The sequence below is a fragment of the Elephantulus edwardii genome, unplaced genomic scaffold, assembly GCF_000299155.1.
Source record: "Elephantulus edwardii isolate Elephantulus edwardi_28Jun2011 unplaced genomic scaffold, EleEdw1.0 scaffold00355, whole genome shotgun sequence".
NCBI classification, from domain to species: Eukaryota; Metazoa; Chordata; class Mammalia; order Macroscelidea; family Macroscelididae; genus Elephantulus; species Elephantulus edwardii.
In genome coordinates this window covers 650,902-669,129 of record NW_006400105.1, presented here as the reverse complement: position 1 = coordinate 669,129, position 18,228 = coordinate 650,902, and the positions used below count along the sequence as shown (strand labels likewise).

The 18,228-nt window shown below is 38.4% G+C and overlaps 1 protein-coding gene across 1 annotated transcript in view; it reads left to right on the top strand.

The window, feature by feature from the left end:
- Positions 1–16,905, top strand: part of LOC102873501 (protein YIPF6-like) — a 56,476-nt gene extending 39,571 nt beyond the window's left edge. The window contains exons 5-7 of the mRNA XM_006901988.1: positions 12,494–12,619; positions 13,360–13,517; positions 16,787–16,905. Coding sequence (XP_006902050.1) covers positions 12,494–12,619; positions 13,360–13,517; positions 16,787–16,905 — 403 coding nt within the window. The remainder of the gene's footprint in view (positions 1–12,493; positions 12,620–13,359; positions 13,518–16,786) is intronic.
- Positions 16,906–18,228: the final 1,323 nt, after the last annotated feature.

Genomic DNA, 18,228 nt, shown 5'->3' with positions numbered 1-18,228 from the left:
GGGGTGTGGGGAGCAATGCAATACCTGAAGATGGGGGTCATGAGTCCTAGTCCATGTTTTTTAACTACTGATCTGTCTTCCTTATTTCCAACTTTTGCGTTCCAGTCACCCATTATTGTTAATGCATCTTACTTGCACATTTGATTCATTTCTGACTGCAAAAATTTGTAGAAATCCTCTCTCTCCCTTGGGCTCAGGTTGTTGGGGCATATATTTGAATGATAGTAGTATTAACAGGTTATTCTTTTATGTGTGTGAATATTGTCTTCCCACTTACAACATTGTATTTCAAGATATATTTAGAAATGGTCCTTTTAACTACAAATGAGACCCTATTTTTCCTTACCTTTTCGTTTCCAGTCTAGTGAATCATGGGATTGTCTGATTCAAAATGTCCCATACCTATCCATCTCACAATTTTTATGTGTTGCATTTTTTTCTTAACAGTGTCCCATTTTCTTACATTCATACTTCTCACATTCCATATTCAAATCCCTAGTGTCTACTTACAACTGTTCCTCAGTGTTTCTCTATATGAGACCTCAGCCTCTGGTGCCATATTTGCTAGTTTAAGTGTGCTCTATTGTTGATAGAGTTTTTGAAGACCTGTTATTTCTGAATTGGATGGCCAGTACTAGTTCGTCTTAATCTGGATACTTAATTTGGACAAGAATTTAACCAAAGAATATGAAAGACACTTCACCATTACACAGCTGATTCAGTTTTGGTCCCTATCCCCACTCCATTGGGTGCATGTGGTTTGTTCTGGTCTCCCCACCTCACCCCACCAGCATTCCTCTCTATTCCCTTGCCTCACCATCACTTCTTTCCTCCCTCCCCCAAATAACACTTGATTTCATGGCTCAGGCTATATTGTTGTGGTTATCTACCATTGAGTTGCTTATGACACATAACGACCCTAGGTACAACTGCCCTAAAACCTGCTCTGTTCTGTGCCAACTTTACTATCTCTGGCACACCTACCCTCATTACCCCAGTCACTGTATCAGTCCATCTCACTGGTGGTCTTCCTCTCTTTCTTCATCCCTCCACCCTTCTAAGCATGATGTCCCTCTCCAAGGATGGGTCCCTTCTTGCAACATGCCCAAAGTATGTCAGGTGAAGCTTCGGAATCCTTGCCTCCAAGGAGCAACCTGATTTCACCCTCTATAGTACAAACCTGTTTGTTCTCCTGGCTGTCTGCAGAATATTTAACACTCTTCTCCATCACCACAGCTCAAAGGGAGCAATTCTCTTTCTATCATTCCTAGTCATTGTCCAGCTCTCTGACGCATAATAAGCAATTGTGAAGTCTGGCCTGAATCAGGTACACCTTAGTCTCCAGACTGACATGGTTACTCTTTGGTACTCTGGAGAGGTCCCTGACAGCAGATTTTTCCAATGCAATTTGTCTCTTGATTTACTGGCTGCTGGTACGAAGAGTGTGGATTTTGGAGACAAGCAAACTAAAGCTGTTAACATTCTCAGTCTCTTCACCATCTATCACAATGCTGCGAATCAGCCCAGTGGTAAGAATTTTTTAATTGAAGGCTGCAGTTCTTGATCTTCTACAGACTATATTAGGAAGAATTTTTATACTCTTCACTAGGGCTTCTAAATTTTGTCAAATGTTATTTCTTATAATGCTTGCAGTTTTGAGCTTCACCCTTAGGTTTTTGATCAACTTTGAGTTGATTTTTGTGTATGGTGAGAGGTGTGAATTTTGTTTCAGTTTTCTGCTGCTAGATACCCAGTTTTGCCAGCACTATTTTTTTTTAATAGGATGCCTTTCCCACATTTGATATATTTGATTCCTTGTCAAATATCAAGTGACCATACCTAGATGGAATGACTTCTAGATTTTCTAATTGATTCTGTTGGACTATGTGTCTATCATTTTACCAATATCATGCTGTTTTTGTTACCACAGCTGCATGCTAGGTTTTGAGCTCAGGGAGTTCTGTGCCTCCCACTTCATTCCTATTTTTCAGAAGAGCCTTGCTTATTTGGGGTCCCTTTCCTTTCCAAAAACTTCCAATTACCTTTTTTATTTCTTTGAAAAATGAGTTTGTTGTTTTGTGTTTTTTTTTTTGAGATTGCATTGGATGTGTAGATTATTCTTGGCAGGATAATAATTTTCACAATGTTCAGACTTCCTATTGATAAATGGGATATATTTCTATTTAGTTATATCTCTTACTAGATAAATCTTGGCAGAAAGCAGAGAGTACCAGAGGAATGTGTATTTGTGCTTCATTGACTATGCAAAGGCTTTTGACCGTGTGGATCACAACAAGCTATGGCTGACCCTGAGAAGAATGTGAATGCCGAAACATTTGATTGTGTTTATGCGAAACTTTGAGGCTCAATGTCAAGAAGACAAAGATTCTCACTACTGGACCAATTAGCAGCATCAGGATGGATGGTGAAGAGATTGAGATTGTTCACAGCTTTAGTTTGCTTCGCTCCACAGTCAACACTCTTGGCACCAGTAGCCAGGAAATTAAAAGACATTTTAATTTAATTCCCATTGCGATGGGAAAGTCTGCTCTTATGGACCTTTCTAAAGTTCTGAAGAGCAATGGTGTCTCTCTGGAGACTAAGGTGCATCTGATACAGGCCATGGTCTTTGCAATCACTTGTTATACATCAGAGAGTTGTGCAATGTCTAAGGAGGATAGAAGGAGAATTGATGCCTTTGAGCTGTGGTGCAGGGAAACAAATAGATTCATCCAGGAGAGGGTAAAACCGTGCTGCTCCTTGGAGGCAAGGATTCTGAGGCTCCATCTAACATACTTTGGACATGATCCTTGGAGAGGGACATCATGCTTGTGCGGGTGGAGGGACTGCAAGAGAGGAAGGCCCTCTATGAGGTGGATTGATTCAGTGACTGGGGTAATTGGGATGGGTGTATCGGAAACAGTGCGATTGGCGCAGGACAGAACAGGGTTTAAGGCTGTTGTACATAGGGTTGCTATGAGTCGCAAGCAACTTGACGGCACATAACAACAACAACAACATACTTGGACCAAAAGGCAATCCTCAGAACAGAGCAAGGAGACACCACATGGTTCAAAATTAGGAAGGGGTTCTGACATGGATGTATTCTGTTTCCATACCTTTTCAATCTGTATGCAGAACAGATCATCTGGAACGCTGGGCTGCATGAGGAAGAATGGGGCATCAGAATTGGTGGAAGATACATCAAGAACCTGCATTATGCAGATGACAGAACCCTGCTTGCTGAACCTGTGGAAGATCTGAAGTACTTGCTGCAGAAAGTCAAGAAATGCAGCCTTCAATATGGATCTCAACATCAAGAAAACAAAGATTCTCACCACTGGGCCAATTGGCAACATCGGTATGGATGGTGAAGAGATTAAGATAGTTAACTGTTTTAATTTCCTTGGCTCCATAGTTAACACTCTTGGTACCAGCATCCAGGAAATTAAGAGATTAATTGCATTGGGAAAGTCAGCTGTCAGGGACCTCTCCAGAGTACTGAAGAACAACGACATTGGGCTGGAGACTAAGGTGCACTTGATCTGGGCTATAGTCTTCGCAGTTGCGTGCTATGCATTGGAGAGCTGGACAGTGACGAGGGATGATAGAAAGAGAATTGATGCCTTTAAGCTGTGGTGCTGGAAACGTGTGTTGAATATACCATGTGCTAGGAGAACAAACAGGTTTGTCCTGGAGAGGGTGAGCCAGGCTGCTCCTTTGAGGCAAGGATTCTAAAGCTTCGTCTGACATACTTTGGGCATGTTGCAAGGAGGGACCAGTCCTTGGAAAGGGACATCATGTTTGGGAGAGTGGAGAGGAGAGGACAGGAGAGGAAGATCCTTGATGAGATGGATCGATTCTGTGATTGGGATGGTGAGAGTAAGTGTGTCAGAGATGGTGAGATTGACACAGGATAGAGCAAGGTTTAGGGCTCTTATTCATAGGTTCGCTATGAGTCAAAAACGACTCGACGGCACATAACAACAACAACAACAACAACTGTGTTTTGCAGGTTTCCTTATAAAAATGTTTAGTGTTTCTGTTGTTGTTGAGTACCATCGAGTCAGAACACACCTATAGCTGAACCTCTGGTAGGTTTTCAGAGGCAGTTAATTGCAGGGGAGGATATTGCACATCCTTCTCCCATGGAACAGCTGGTGGATACAAACTGCATGCTTCTGAGTTTGCTGCACAGCTTCTTACCACAAGGCCACCAGAGCTCCCTGTTGTTGTTTGTTGTTGTTATGTGCCGTCGAGTTGCCTGCGACTCATAGCGACCCTATGTACAACAGCCCTAAACTCCGCTCTGTCCTGTGACAATCGCACTGTCTCTGACACTCCCATCCCAATTATCCCAGTCACTGAATCAATCCACCTCATAGAGGGCCTTCTTCTTAGCTATTTCATCCTGTTGTTGGCTATAGTAAATGGTACTACTTTCTTAGGTTTTCTATATTTCTTTGTTGCTATAATCTGACTAATTTTTAAAAAATTTTATTTTATATTGGTTTGCTTTAAAAAGATCATATGTATAGTGTGTTTCACACTATTCTTTATTTATACTGTGTTTCATACAATCATTCTCATTCATTATGTTTTATAAAACTAATCACCATTAGACTATACCCACCATTACCCAGTTTTTTAGATCCCCACTGGATCTTTTCCATTTCTTTTACCCCCTCCCTCCACCCACCTAATTGTGCAACCCTGTGATTTTGCCCCTACCTATCCTTACCCCTCTGATCTTACACATTACCCCCTTGGATCCCCATACATGTTTTACTGGTTATTCTTCTATTTTTATAATGGTCTTACGCAGTATTTGTCCTTAGTTAGTTTACTCAGCATAGTGCTCTCCAGTCTATCTCAAGTTACATAGTATTTTTCAAAATCATTGCTCCCAAATACTGCATAGTATTCCATTGCAGATTAGTGTAAAAATCTCCATTTGTGTCTCATTTCTAATTTCCTTGGGACATATGCCTAGTAGTGGAATACCTGGGACATATGGAATACCTGGGACATTTCTATGTTCAGCTTTTTGAGAAATGCCAAACTGCTTTCCAGAGTTGTTATGTTCCATTTAGTTGCTTGTGACTCATAGTGACCCTTTGTACAAAAGCCTGAAAACCTGCTGTATCCTGTGTGAACCTTATCATTTCTGACACACTTACTCCCATTACCCTAGTCACTGAATCAGTGCATCTCATCAAGGGTCTCCCTCTTTTGTGCTGTCCCGTTATCCTTGCAAGCATTATGTGCCTCTCCAAGGCCTGATCCCTCTTTGCAACATGCCCAAAGGATGTCCTACGTAGCCTCAGAATCTGTGCCTCCAAGGAGCAGCCTGGTTTCACCCTCTGTAGGATGAACCTGTTTGTTCTTCTGGTAGTCCATGGTGTATTCAATACTGTTCTTTGATGAAGCTCAAAGGCATCAATTCTCTTTCTGTCATCCCTAGTTATTGTTCAGCTTTCTGAGGCATAGTAAGTAATTGTGAGGACTATGACCTGGATCAGGTACACTGTAGTCTTCAGACTGGCATCATTGCTCTTCAGTTCTCTGGGGAAGTCTCTGACAGCAGGTGTTCCCAATGCAAGTCATCTCTTGATTTCCTGGCTGTTGATACAAAGAGCATTGGTTGTGGAGCCAAACTTCCTAAAGCTGTAACTTCAATCCCTATTGAAGACTACAATCCTTGACCTTCTGCAGCCAATGCTTCAGGTCCTTTAGCCCTTCAGCAAGAAAGGTTGTGTCATCTGCATAACATAGGTTGTTGATGAGTCTTCCTCCAATCCTGGTGCCACATTCCTCCTCATAACACCCTGCTTCCTGAATGATCTGTTTTGCATATAGATTGAAAAGGTACTGTTACAGCATGCATCTCTGATGCACTCCTTTCCTTATTTTGAATCATATAATGTTTCCTTGCTCTGTTCTGAGGACTGCTTCTTGTTCCAAGTATAGGTTTCATATAAGCACAATCAAGTGTTCTGGGGTTGCGCTTCTTTTCAAGGTTAGCCACAATTTGTTGTGATCCACACAGTCAAATGCCTTTGCATATTCAATGAAATACACTTAGACATTCCTCTGGTACACTTTGCTTTCCACCAAAATCCATCTGACGTTGAAAATAATGTCTCTAGGGCCACGACCTCTTCTACACCCAGCTGTATGTCTGGTAGTTCTCTGTCAGTGTACTGTTCCAGTCATTTTTGTATAATCTTCAGCAGGATTTTGCTAGTGTGTGATATTAGTGATGTGATACTGTTTGATAATTTCCACACTTGGTCGTATCCCCTTTTTTAGAATGGGAATAAATATGGTTCCCTTCCAGTCAATTGGCCAGTTAGTTGTCCTAGATTTCTTGGCACAACCTGTGGAGCACATCCAAGATAGCATCTGTTTATTGATGCCAGTTGGTATTCCATCAATTCCTGGGCCTTGTATTTTTGCCAAGTCCTTCAAAGCATCCTGAACTTTCTCCTTCATCATTATTGCATATTAATCATATATTGTTTCTTGAAATTTTTCAGTGTTAGCCAATTCTTTTTGATATAGTGACTCTCTATACTCCGTCCGTCATCTTTTACTGCTTCCTGAATCATTCAGTGTTCTGCCCATAGCATCCTTAAACATTGTAACTCATGGCTTGGATTTGTTCTTTAGTTCCTTCAGCTTAAGAAATGCTGAACAAGTTTTGCCGTTTTGATTTTAAGATTCCAGCTACTTCCACATTTCATTATAATACTTTGCCTTGTCTTCCCAAGCTTCTTTTTAAATTCTCCTTTTCAGTTCTTTAACTTCTAGATTTCTTCCCTCTGTTTTGGCTTCTTGGTGCTGTAGTACAATATTCAAAGTATCTTCTGAAGTCCATTTTGGTCTTTTTTTCTTCTTTTGTCTTTGCAATGACCTTTTGCATTCTTTTGTTATTATTATTGTTATTATTATTTTAAATTTTATTTTATTAATTTTAATAAACATTTACAGAGATTTTGGATTTTCCTTCATTGTTGCACTTTTCCCCCTCCCCCTTCCCCACAGTTCGCTCCTCTCTTTGAGAAGAAAGAGATAAACTTCTTCGTTGATATACAATCTCCCCAACCCCACACCTGACTCCCCCTGCCCCAAATGCACTCCACTAGGCAACCTTAATTCTGGATTCCTGTGATAATCATAATATGCTATCATATATCACTTTTAAAAAAATTTTCTTTTTTAAAAAAATTTATTATTTTATGTGTGTTTACCATCAAATCAGATCTGACTGGTACAGGAGGAGATTGCCCCTCCTTCTCCAGCAGAGCATCTAGTGAATTTGAATTGCGTACCTCTGTGATTGCAGTGGACCTTTTGCATTCTTCATGGATGATATTCTTGATATCTTTCCACAGCTCATCTGGTCTCTGTTCATTAGTGTTCAAGGCCTTAAATCTGTTCCTGAGCTGGTTTTTAAATTCAGAGGGGATAGATTCAAGATCAAATTTTGATTCCTGTGGATATGATTTAACCTTCTTTAGCTTTAATTTAAACGTGCATATTGGTAATTGATGGTCTGTTCTACAATCAGCACCTGGCCTAGTTTTCACTATGGATATTTAACTTCTCTAATGATAAATCCAAAATATTTAATCGATCTGATTCCTGTACATACCATCAGGTGAAATCCATGTGGATAGCCTATGTTTATGTTTCTTATAAATGATATTTGGAATGAATAAATCATTCACTGTGCAGAATTCTATCCCCAGCTTCATTTCTGTCACCAAGCCTATATTTTCCTACTACTGATCTTTCTGGTTTTCAACTTTCACATTCTAATCACCCATTGTTATTTATGCATCTTGGTTATGTGTTTGATCGATTTCTAACTGCAACATTTGGTAGAAATCATCTATTTCCTCCACCTTGGCTCTGGTTGTTGGTGCATAAATTTCAATGATAATCGTATTAATATGTCTTACTTGTATGTATATGGATATTATCCTGTCACTCACAATTTTGTATTGCGAGATGGATCTAGAAATGGCCTTTTTATGTGTGAAAGCAACCCCATTTTTTCCTCACCTTTTCCCCTTCAGCATAGTATATCAAATGATCATCTGCTTCAAAATGTCCCATGCCAGTCCATCTCATTTCACTAATACCTAATATGTCAATATTTATGCGTTCCATTTCTTTCTTAACAATGTCCAATTTTCCTACATTAAGACTTCTCACATTCCACATTCTAATCATTAGTTTCTGCTTACAACTGTTCCTCCTCCTTTTTGCTTGTGATAGTTTATACTATGTTATGGAAGTTCCCTTCTCTTCCTATTTTGTTGAGTGTCTTAATCAGGAAGGGGTATTGGATTTTGTCAAATGCCTTTTATGCAGTTGCTAGGATCATGTGATTATCGTTAATTTGCTTTTAATGTGGTGAATTACATTGATTGTTTTTATGACTTGGACCATCCTTGCATGTTGTTGTTATGTGCCATCGAGTACCTGCAACTCATAGAGGCACTATGTACAATATCTTTGAACCCTGCACTATCCTGAGCCAGTCTCATGGACTCTGCCACCCCTAATCCCATTGCCTCAGTTAATGTGTCAATCCAGCTCATCTGGCGTCTTCCTGTCCTTTGCTGTCCCACCACCCTTCCAAGCATGATAGCCTTCTTCAAGGACTGGTGTCTCCTCAAGACATGCCCAAACTAAGTGAGGCAGAGCTTCAAAATCCAAGGAGAAACTTGGTTTTACTCTTTCCAAGACAAACCTTTTCTCCTGGAGATCCATGATACGTCCAATACTATCCTCCAGGACCATACATAACTCAAAGGCATCAATTCTTCGCCTGTCATCCTTAGTCATTGTTGAGCTCTCTGATTCGTGGCATGGCTTGGATCAGGTGCTTCTTCGTCTCTAGACTGACATCTTTGCTCTTTAGCAATTTGGAGATGGACAGCTGACTTCCCCAATGCAATTAGTCTTTTGGTTTCCTGACTGCTGGTTCCAAGAGTGTTGATTGTTGAGTCAAGCTAGCTGAAATTGTTAACAACCTCAACATCTTCTCCATCCATCATGGTGCTGCCAATTGGCCCAGTGGTGAAGAGCTTTGTCTTCTTGATGTTAAGTTTCAATCCATATTGAAGACTACAGTCCTTGACTTTTTGCAGCTAATGCTTCAGATCCTCCTCAGTTTCAGCAAGCAAGGTTGTGTTATCTGCTCTATGTAGGTTGTTGATGAGTCTTCCTCCAATCTTGATGCCACACTTCTCCTCATATAATCTAGCCTCCCAAATGATCTGTTCCACAGAAAAATTGAAAAGGTTTGGAGACAGAACACATTAATGATACACTCTCTTCCCAATTTTGAACCATGTAGTGTTTAATTGCTCTGTTCTGATGATTGCCTCCTGGTCCAAGTATAGGTTCTACATGAGCACAATCATGTGTTCTTGGATTTACACCTCAATTTCAAAATCTTCTCAAGAACAGATTGGTGGCCCTGAACACTAATAAACAAAGAGCAGATGAGCCATGGAAAGATATCAAGGAAGTATGTAGAAGTTATTACAAAGACAGAGGAGGAAGGGAAGACAGAGATGGATGTCAGAAGAGGTTCGAATATTGCATTACAGTGCCATGTTTTCATTGTCATTTGTTTCAGGAAAGTTTTTAATCACATTTTATATTTCTTCTTGTACCCAGTCATGTTCAAGCAAGGTGTTATTCAGCTTCCAAATGTACAGTGTTGGGGTTTTTTCCTCCTTTATTTTCTTGTTTTTATTTTCTAATTTTGTAGTCTTGTCTGAGAGGATGCTTTCTTTTATTTCTATGTTTTTTAATTTATTGATGCTTGCCTTGTGGCATAAGATGTGATCTCTTCTGGAGACCGTTCCATGCACATTGGAGAAGAAGGTATACTCTACTTTTTTGGTTGACATTAGCCTCTAAATATCTGTGAGATCAAGTTCGTTTATTGTGTGGTTTAATTCTTCTGCATCTTTGTTGCATTTCTTTCTGGTAGTTCTATCTTTTCTTGAGAGTGATGTATTGGAATCTCCTACTATTATAGTGGTGTCCACTTTCTTTTTCAGTTTTGTTAATGTTTTATATATTTTGCAGCTGTATCATTTGGTGCATTGATATTTATTATTGTTATGTCCTCTTGTTTTATTGACCCGTTAATAATTATTTAGTGACTTTCCTTGTCCTTTGTGATGGTTTTTAATTGAAATATATTTTATCAGGTATTAATATCACTACTCCTGCTTTTTTCTGGTTGCCGTTTTCTGGTATATTTTTCTCCACCCTTTTAAAAAAAATTTATTATCTTTTTTGTGTGTGCACTGTCAAATTGGATCTGACTGGTACAGGAGGAGATTGTCCCTCCTTCTTCAGCAGAGCATCTGGTGGACTTGAGCTGCTCACCTCTAGGAGTGCAGTGCAGCTTCTTGCCACTAAGCCACCAGAGCTCGCCAACCACCCTTTTATATTTAGTCTTTCTTTATCTTCACTTTTCAGGTGTGTCTCTTGTAGAGAGCATATTGATGGAGTCTGGTTTTTTATCTAATCTGCTACTCTTTTTCTCTTGAGTGGTACATTTAAACCATTTGCATTTAGTGTGATTATTGAGAGGCAAAGTTTTATTGCTATGATTTTTGTTTAGTTCTTTTTGGCATTGTTGCTACTTTGTTCCATTCTGCTTTCTGTGTCACCTGTGTAAGAAGGACATCTGTCATTGTTTCCTGCAATACTGGTCTTGTTTTTACATACTCACTCATGTTTTTCTCCATCATATTGATGGCATCTGAAACATTGGACCCCATATTTTGGATTGTGGTTTCTTATTTTTTCCAGAGCCTCTAATGCCTCGTTTATCTACATTGTTTTGGATTTTTTTTAAACTCTTCCTGGGTTTTGCTTGCAGCATCTTGTAATTCTTCAACTTTATCCTTCACCCATTGAGAATATTCAAACATTGTTCTTTTAAATTCTGTGTTAGAAAGTTTCTTTGACTTTCTGGCTTCAGGAAATCCATTGACACACTGCCACTTTTTGGAGGTGACATCTTGCTTTGGGCTTGTGTAGAGTGTGAAGTAGGCTCCTTCTTTTATGACATTGCTGTGGTAGTGTTTCATGCCTGAGGTGATAGCTGGTTCTTGATCTGAAGTCACTGCTCCAGAAGTAGGTTGGGCAGGCATGTATGTGCCAATGCACTTAGGGTGAGTACATGCACAGACACACACAGCGACAGGAGGTGGTGCATACACAGATGCGCTGGAGGGGGGGCTGTGGGAACTAAATAGAAAATCAAGAAGCCTTGATTTTCCCCTCGAGAACTGAGTCTGCCACCCCACTTGAGCTCCAGATGTATCACTCCCTCCTGCTTTAGGTGAAAGAGTCACACATGGTCCAGGGATCAGCAGTGATCCCCACTCCTCGTACCTGACTCAAAGTTCCACTGTACTGCTTGCTCCTGGTAGGTGGGTCCTGCCACAGCTAGCAGCTCCTCACTGCGGCCTGTTGCTCCCCACTGTGACTCCTAAACTAATTCTTTTAATCTGGACAAGTCTTATGTGACTTTTAATGTTATGTAAATTTACTCTCACTTTGAAAAAATGCAAACAATTCCTACTTGCAACAAATCTTCACAGTTCCCTTCACTTGCTACACATGTAGCTTTTAAATTACTGAAAAACTTTTACGCTTTTTCCTTTTCCTTCATTAATTTCTGTAGTGATTTGAATAAAAATTCACTATGCCACTTGATTTTTCATTCAACCATACATACACATACTGTCGTATGATGTTAATTACAATACACATAATATAACCACACACACTTCCCATTTTTCTTTTTTCCTTATCTTTTCTGCCCCTCCTGCCTTCTGAGCTCTATCCCTGAATAATTACTACCTTTTTGTTCTTGTATAGTTAAATTTTTTAAGGGATGAGTCCCTCCCTGGTATTATTGTTCACTTTATAGGCCTACTATTGTTTGGCTTCAAGCTGAACCATAGAGGTTAGTCCTGCTCCAGATTCAGCTGGTTCTAAAGGTTATGATCTTGAGAGTTCTGTCAATCTCCACCAGACCAGTAGGCCTGTTTGAGACTTTTAATACAGTAAAGTAAGACTAAATAAAAACTATATGTACTTGTTTCAGCTTACAAGTTCTTAAAGAGACAGTTGGGAAAGGATATTTTTCATTCCTGGAGGACTATTTAGTTTCTAACCTCTGCCTAACTAAATAACGATCCTCAACAATTCATTTATAGATCCCAAGAAGGTATAAGTGGAAGACTCTTTGTAGTCTGGGTCATTAGGAATTTGAAGTTGGGAGACTGCCAAATAATTCTGGCATTTTCCTTTCATCATCACCTATAGAGATCTTTAGGTGAGGAATAAAGCAGCTCCGTAACTCAAAATTTGAGGACCCATGCTTTTAGTTTCTTGTTCTAATAAAAGAGCAAACAATTCCCATACTAATTTTCTATTTTAGAATGCTTCAAAAAGGCTCTGCAGATAGTGAAAAAGATGGACGGCCCGAGTTTGCAGAAGTATTTGTTATTGTCTGGTTTGGTGCAGTTACTATCACCCTCAACTCAAAACTTCTTGGAGGAAATATGTGAGTATAATTAAATGTCTCTTTTTTTGCTTGTCAAGTGGCATATTTTAGGTTTTAGGGAAGCCAGGCTAGTCAAACATTATAAAAAAATCAAAAGGAAAGAAAGAACCAAACATCAAAATAAATGAAGGCCAAAGAGAAAGTTCTGTTAAGTCCACTAAACGGTTATGACCTAGTTGAATTAAATTATTGGAAGTCTTTTGATAAGCCTCAGTTATTTTCTACAGCCTCTAACATTTCAGGTAGATTTTTGTTGTTGTTGTTGTTATATGTAATTTTGGGGATAGATGGTCTGTAGCTTTCAACAACTCCTGAAATATATCTATAAACTGGAAATAATTAAGCACTACCATCTTAGAGGTTCAATGGGAAAGAGAGGAATTAAAGTGGATTTTTTTTTGCTATCCTAGATGACTCTAGAGAAAGATGGGTAATCTTCTATGCAATTTACAGCCTGTCAAAACCCACTGGAGGTTCAGCTATGTATGAGTTGATTCTGATTTGATAGCAATGAGTTATTTGTTTAAGATGGGAGTTAAAAAAATAATGGAGAAATAAAATTACTATATATGCTTAATAAAGAGATATACCCTTGTAAAATTAAAGTTAGGGTAATGAATGGCATGTGTCTAGGGGGAGAAATCAATCTATCATATATAGAAATTTATATAGTAAGCTCACTTTGAAAAATTATGATGAGTGGCTATATTTATGATATTTACAGATATGTGGTGGTTTAGATCTTTTTTTCAGAGCCTCTGCGTCCTGGGTTACTGTATACTTCCCTTGACGGTGGCAATGCTGATTTGTCGACTGGTCCTTTTGGCTGAACCAGGACTAGTAAACTTTATGATCCGACTTCTTGTGGTGATTTTGATGTTTGCCTGGTCAATTTTAGGTAAGAATGTACTTATCTCTACAATACTAAAACAGACAACAACCTATGTTAGAGATGAAGACCAGATGAGAAACAGTACAACTTCTAAATTATACAAGAATGATAGAATTAATATGTTATTCATATAACCCTCAGCTCTAAATAAGAGAATAGTCATTGATGGAGATGCTGTATATCTTATTTGAGTTGAATATCTGAATTTTTAAGATGTTAAGAGTCACATCATCCCTCACCTCCTTTAAATAATAGACAGAGATGGAGAAGAGGTTATGCTAGGCTTAACCTAAATCCTGTGAAATAGTAGGCAGAAGTGACTTGTGAAGTGACTGGCCTTTCCTGACATGAATCATAATAAAAATATAGCTAACATTTTAAAAGCAAAACAATTATTATCATCAAGTCAATTACAACTCTACATGTGTTAGAATAGAACTATGCTCCTTATGGTTTTCAGTGACTAAATTTTCAAAAGTAGAACATGAGGCCTTTCTTCTGAGATACTTTTAAGTGGACTCCAATTTCCAACCTCAGTTAGCAGTTAAGTGCTTGAATCACTTGCATTGCCCAGGGATTTGAGCTGACATTTACTGATTGCTTATTGTAGGCAGGGCATCGTTCTAAGTGGCTTATGTATGTTATCTCATTCAACCATCCCAACAATCCCAAAAGAGAAATACTATTAATAGTTCATCTTTATAAATAAGGATCAGTCACTGAGAAGTGAAGTAACCTGTCTTAGAGCACATAACAAGTAAGAGAATCAAGTTTCAAATTCAAGTATATCATTCATATATAAGAATTTATATAATACTGTATAGGATAGATTGTGTCACTATGTAGTGCTTTCCTCCTTCAGTTGAAAATTCTGTTAGTAATTAGAAATTGCCTATTGCAGTGGTTATGAATGATTATATATATGTAGTTAAGAACTTTATGCTTACTACTTTTTACATTCCTAAAATTTCCTTAAATCTAAAAGCTACCATAAACCAGAAATGTTCATTACATCCTGATTTAAAGTACAGTAATATCTCCTTATTCTGGAATATGGTTGAGTAATTTTTTAAAAGGTCTGAGAGACTCATAATTATGTTCTAAAGGCTATATATTATGCTTGAGTAAATTATCCATAGGAAACTTACCATCTTCACTTTTCCTCATTGTTGTTTGCCGTCAAGTTGCCTGTGACCCATAGCAACCCTATGTACAACAGCTCTGAATCCTGCCCTGCTCTTAGCCATTTTCACTAATTCCAACACACCAACTTCCATTGCCTCAGTTACCATATCAATCCATCTCATCCAGTGTCGTCCTCTTCTGTGCTGTCCCTCCACTCTTCCAAACATGATGTCCTTCTCCAAGGATCAGTCTCTCCTGGCCACATGCCCAAAGTATGTGAGACGGAGCTTCAAAATCCTAGCCTCCAAGGAGAAACTTAGTTTTACCCTCTCCAAGAAAGACCTATTCATTGTCTTAGCAGTACATGGTATGTTCAAGACTCTTCTCCAGCACCACAATTCAAAGATATCAATGCTGCTTCTGTTATCCTTATAAATTATCCAGCTCACTGAAGCTTAACAAGTAATTGCAAAGACTGTGGCCTGAATTAGGTGCACCTTAGTCTCTAGACTGACATCATTGCTTTTCAGCACTTTGGAGAGGTCACTGACAGCAGATTTTCCCAGTGAAATTCATCTATTTCCTGACTGCTGGTGTTAAGAGTTTTGATTGTGGAGCTGAACAAGCTGTAATTGTTAACAACCTCAATCTCTTCTGCGTCTATCATGGTGCTGCTGACTGATAATTTATCATACATGTAGTTCTAACTAGCTTAGTTATTTGATTTCTGTACTCCCCAAACTCAAACTCATTGTCAAAACCCGCTCCTACTTTATTTGGTTTCTGAGGCTATAAGTCACATAGTGGGAGATTGCCCATCTTTCTCCCTTGGAACAACCACTGGCATATTTGAACCACCAGAGTTGCCACCTATGAGTTTGCAGTGCAATTCTCTACAGACTATGCCATCAGAGTTCTTTTCCCATACCTTTGTTGATGGTGTTGTATACAGTTGAGCTGGAACCAACCCATAGCTAACCCTCTGATGGGTTTTCAGAGACAGTTAATTGCATGAGATTATCCACATTTCACCCACATAGCTGGTGGTAGATTTGAACCATGTACCTTTGGGTGGTGGGTGCAACTCCTTGCCACTAGGTCTTTAAGTGACATCTAAGAAACAGGAAGGAGACTGTTAAAGGCATTCGTTCTTTAATTCAGAAAATAATTATTAAGTACAGACTAGATATCAGGCTTTGTACTAGGCAATGGAAGATACATGATCTTTATCTTTAGAGTTCATTACAAAATTGAACACTGAGACACATAAACACTTAAAGGATAATAACATGTTCCAGGAGGAAGATGTAAATCTGTGCAGGGTAGGAACCCTAGAGAGCAGTTATACTTAGTGTGGCAGAATACCAGGTAGTTTATGAGGAAAGATTTCTTATAGAAATTATCTTTAATGAGTAAAAAGGTAAGTAGATATTTTCTGCATACATAGATATTTTCTGCATTTAAAAGAACTGATAATCTAAGTAGAACAATTACTCATAAAGTGTACCAATATGAGGTCATTTATCATGGCTTTCAATATAGCCTTATATATTTTTATAAGTCCATTAAGCATAAATCACTAACTTTTTTTCTACTAGTTTATTTACAAAATTCAAATACAAATTTGAGCAAATTCTTTCAATTTATCTCACCCCTCCACCCATCAAATTGTACAACCCAATAGTTAATCCCCCCTTCCCTCTGCACATCCACATCCCTCTGCTTCCAGACTCTCCCACCCCTCCTGGGTCCTTATACTCATTCTACAATAATGGTTTTATACAATATTTATCCTTATGTTACTGAGTACGTTCACTCAGCATACTGTTCTTCAGTCCCTCCCAAGTTACTAACTTTTAAAAAAGAAAAGCTAAAATATATTCTGTGTACAACTTAAGAGTGTAGAATTCCTTTTAGAAAGGTTTCTATCTAAAATGGTTAAAATTTTTCAAAATTTTAGTGCTTGAAATAAGAAGTCCAGAGCAGTCGGTCAAATTGCTAAAGAATGTCTTTCTCTCTGAGGATTAGAAATATAACTGAATATTTACAGTGGTTCTGTGCCACTAACTATGCCAAGCATGTTTAATTAGTAAATGTGAATTTTTGTGACAATATTATTGTACTAAATAATCCCTTTTTGTTTTGTTTAGCCTCTACAGCTTTTCTTGCTGATAGCCAGCCTCCAAACCGCAAAGCCCTTGCTGTATATCCTGTTTTTTTGTTCTATTTTGTCATAAGTTGGATGATTCTCACATTTACTCCACAGTAAACCAGAAAATGGAAATTAAAGACAAGTGAATTTAATTCTCATTGGAAGGATGAAATTCACCATGGAGCTTTGCATCTGGTCCTCTTTTGTTAAATTTTAGAGGTAATGGGGTAGATGAGAAGTTTAAAAAAGAGCCATATAACACCATGACCACTTACGTAAAGACCGGTTTTTAAAAGGCTGTCTTTTTATATGTTATTTCTTTAAAATACATATGCAAAGTATATAATGCTTCCTTGAGGCACAGTGGTGCCATTGTGGCCCTTTTGAGTGATAACTAATGACTTGGGAAACACACCCTTCAAGCTGAATAGTAATTGCATTTCTTGTTTTGAGAATTCCAGTAATTGTACTTAATGATACTGCCTTATGATTTTTAATATACTTTTTTTCGTGCACAGGAAGGTATGTTCTGTATCCATATACATTTATTTAGCTTAAAAAGACAATGATAAAGTGATAAAGATTAAGATAAGAGTTCTAGATAGGGGAGGAGAAAACATTTATTAACTACATTCAGAATTTAGTCATAAAAAATTCTGTACCTTTTGCTTTAAGTGAAGGACATCTAAAGTATCAGCCTGCTTGATCTTTTATATAATCACCATTTTGCTATATTTAACAGCGGTTCTTTGGCACACTAACTTTTTTTTATCTTGCTTCCAGGCTTTGAATATGCAAGGTATTAGCAGTCAGCAAGTAACTTTCCTTTGACTAAAGCCCTCAAAGAACTAGTACTTGAATTTAATACAACTCACCTTAACTCATTGCCATCAAGTCAGAACTACTTGTAGCTGACCATTTCTTTAGTTTCCAAGATTGTAAATCACATGAGAGGAGATTGCCCATCTTTCTTTTTTTGTTTTAAATAAATCACTTTATTTGACTGAAAGTTCACAAATCACACAATCATTCATAGGCTTTAATTGCTATTGATTGGTGCAATTAATTTATTCCAATGTCTAATCAAACCCTTATTGAAAATTGCCCATCTTTCTTCCTTGCAGCCACTGGTGCATTCTAGCCACCAGACAAGTAGCACAACTCCTTGGGAGCTCTGGTGGTGTAATTCATAGAGAACTGTGTGTGCACTTTCCTTATAAAACCACTGAAGGGTCAGCTATGAGTCAGTTGTAACCTGGCTGCAATGAAATTTGAGTTTGAGTTCTCCATAACGCAAAGTATCATTAATATACATATTCTCCTGTGGATAGAGTGAGATAATTTGGATACAGCATTACTTTAAGACACTCTTCTTGCTATTCCATGTGGCTTGGGATGCCAGATGCAGCCAGATGCTTACCAGTCTATGCCAGAAAACTT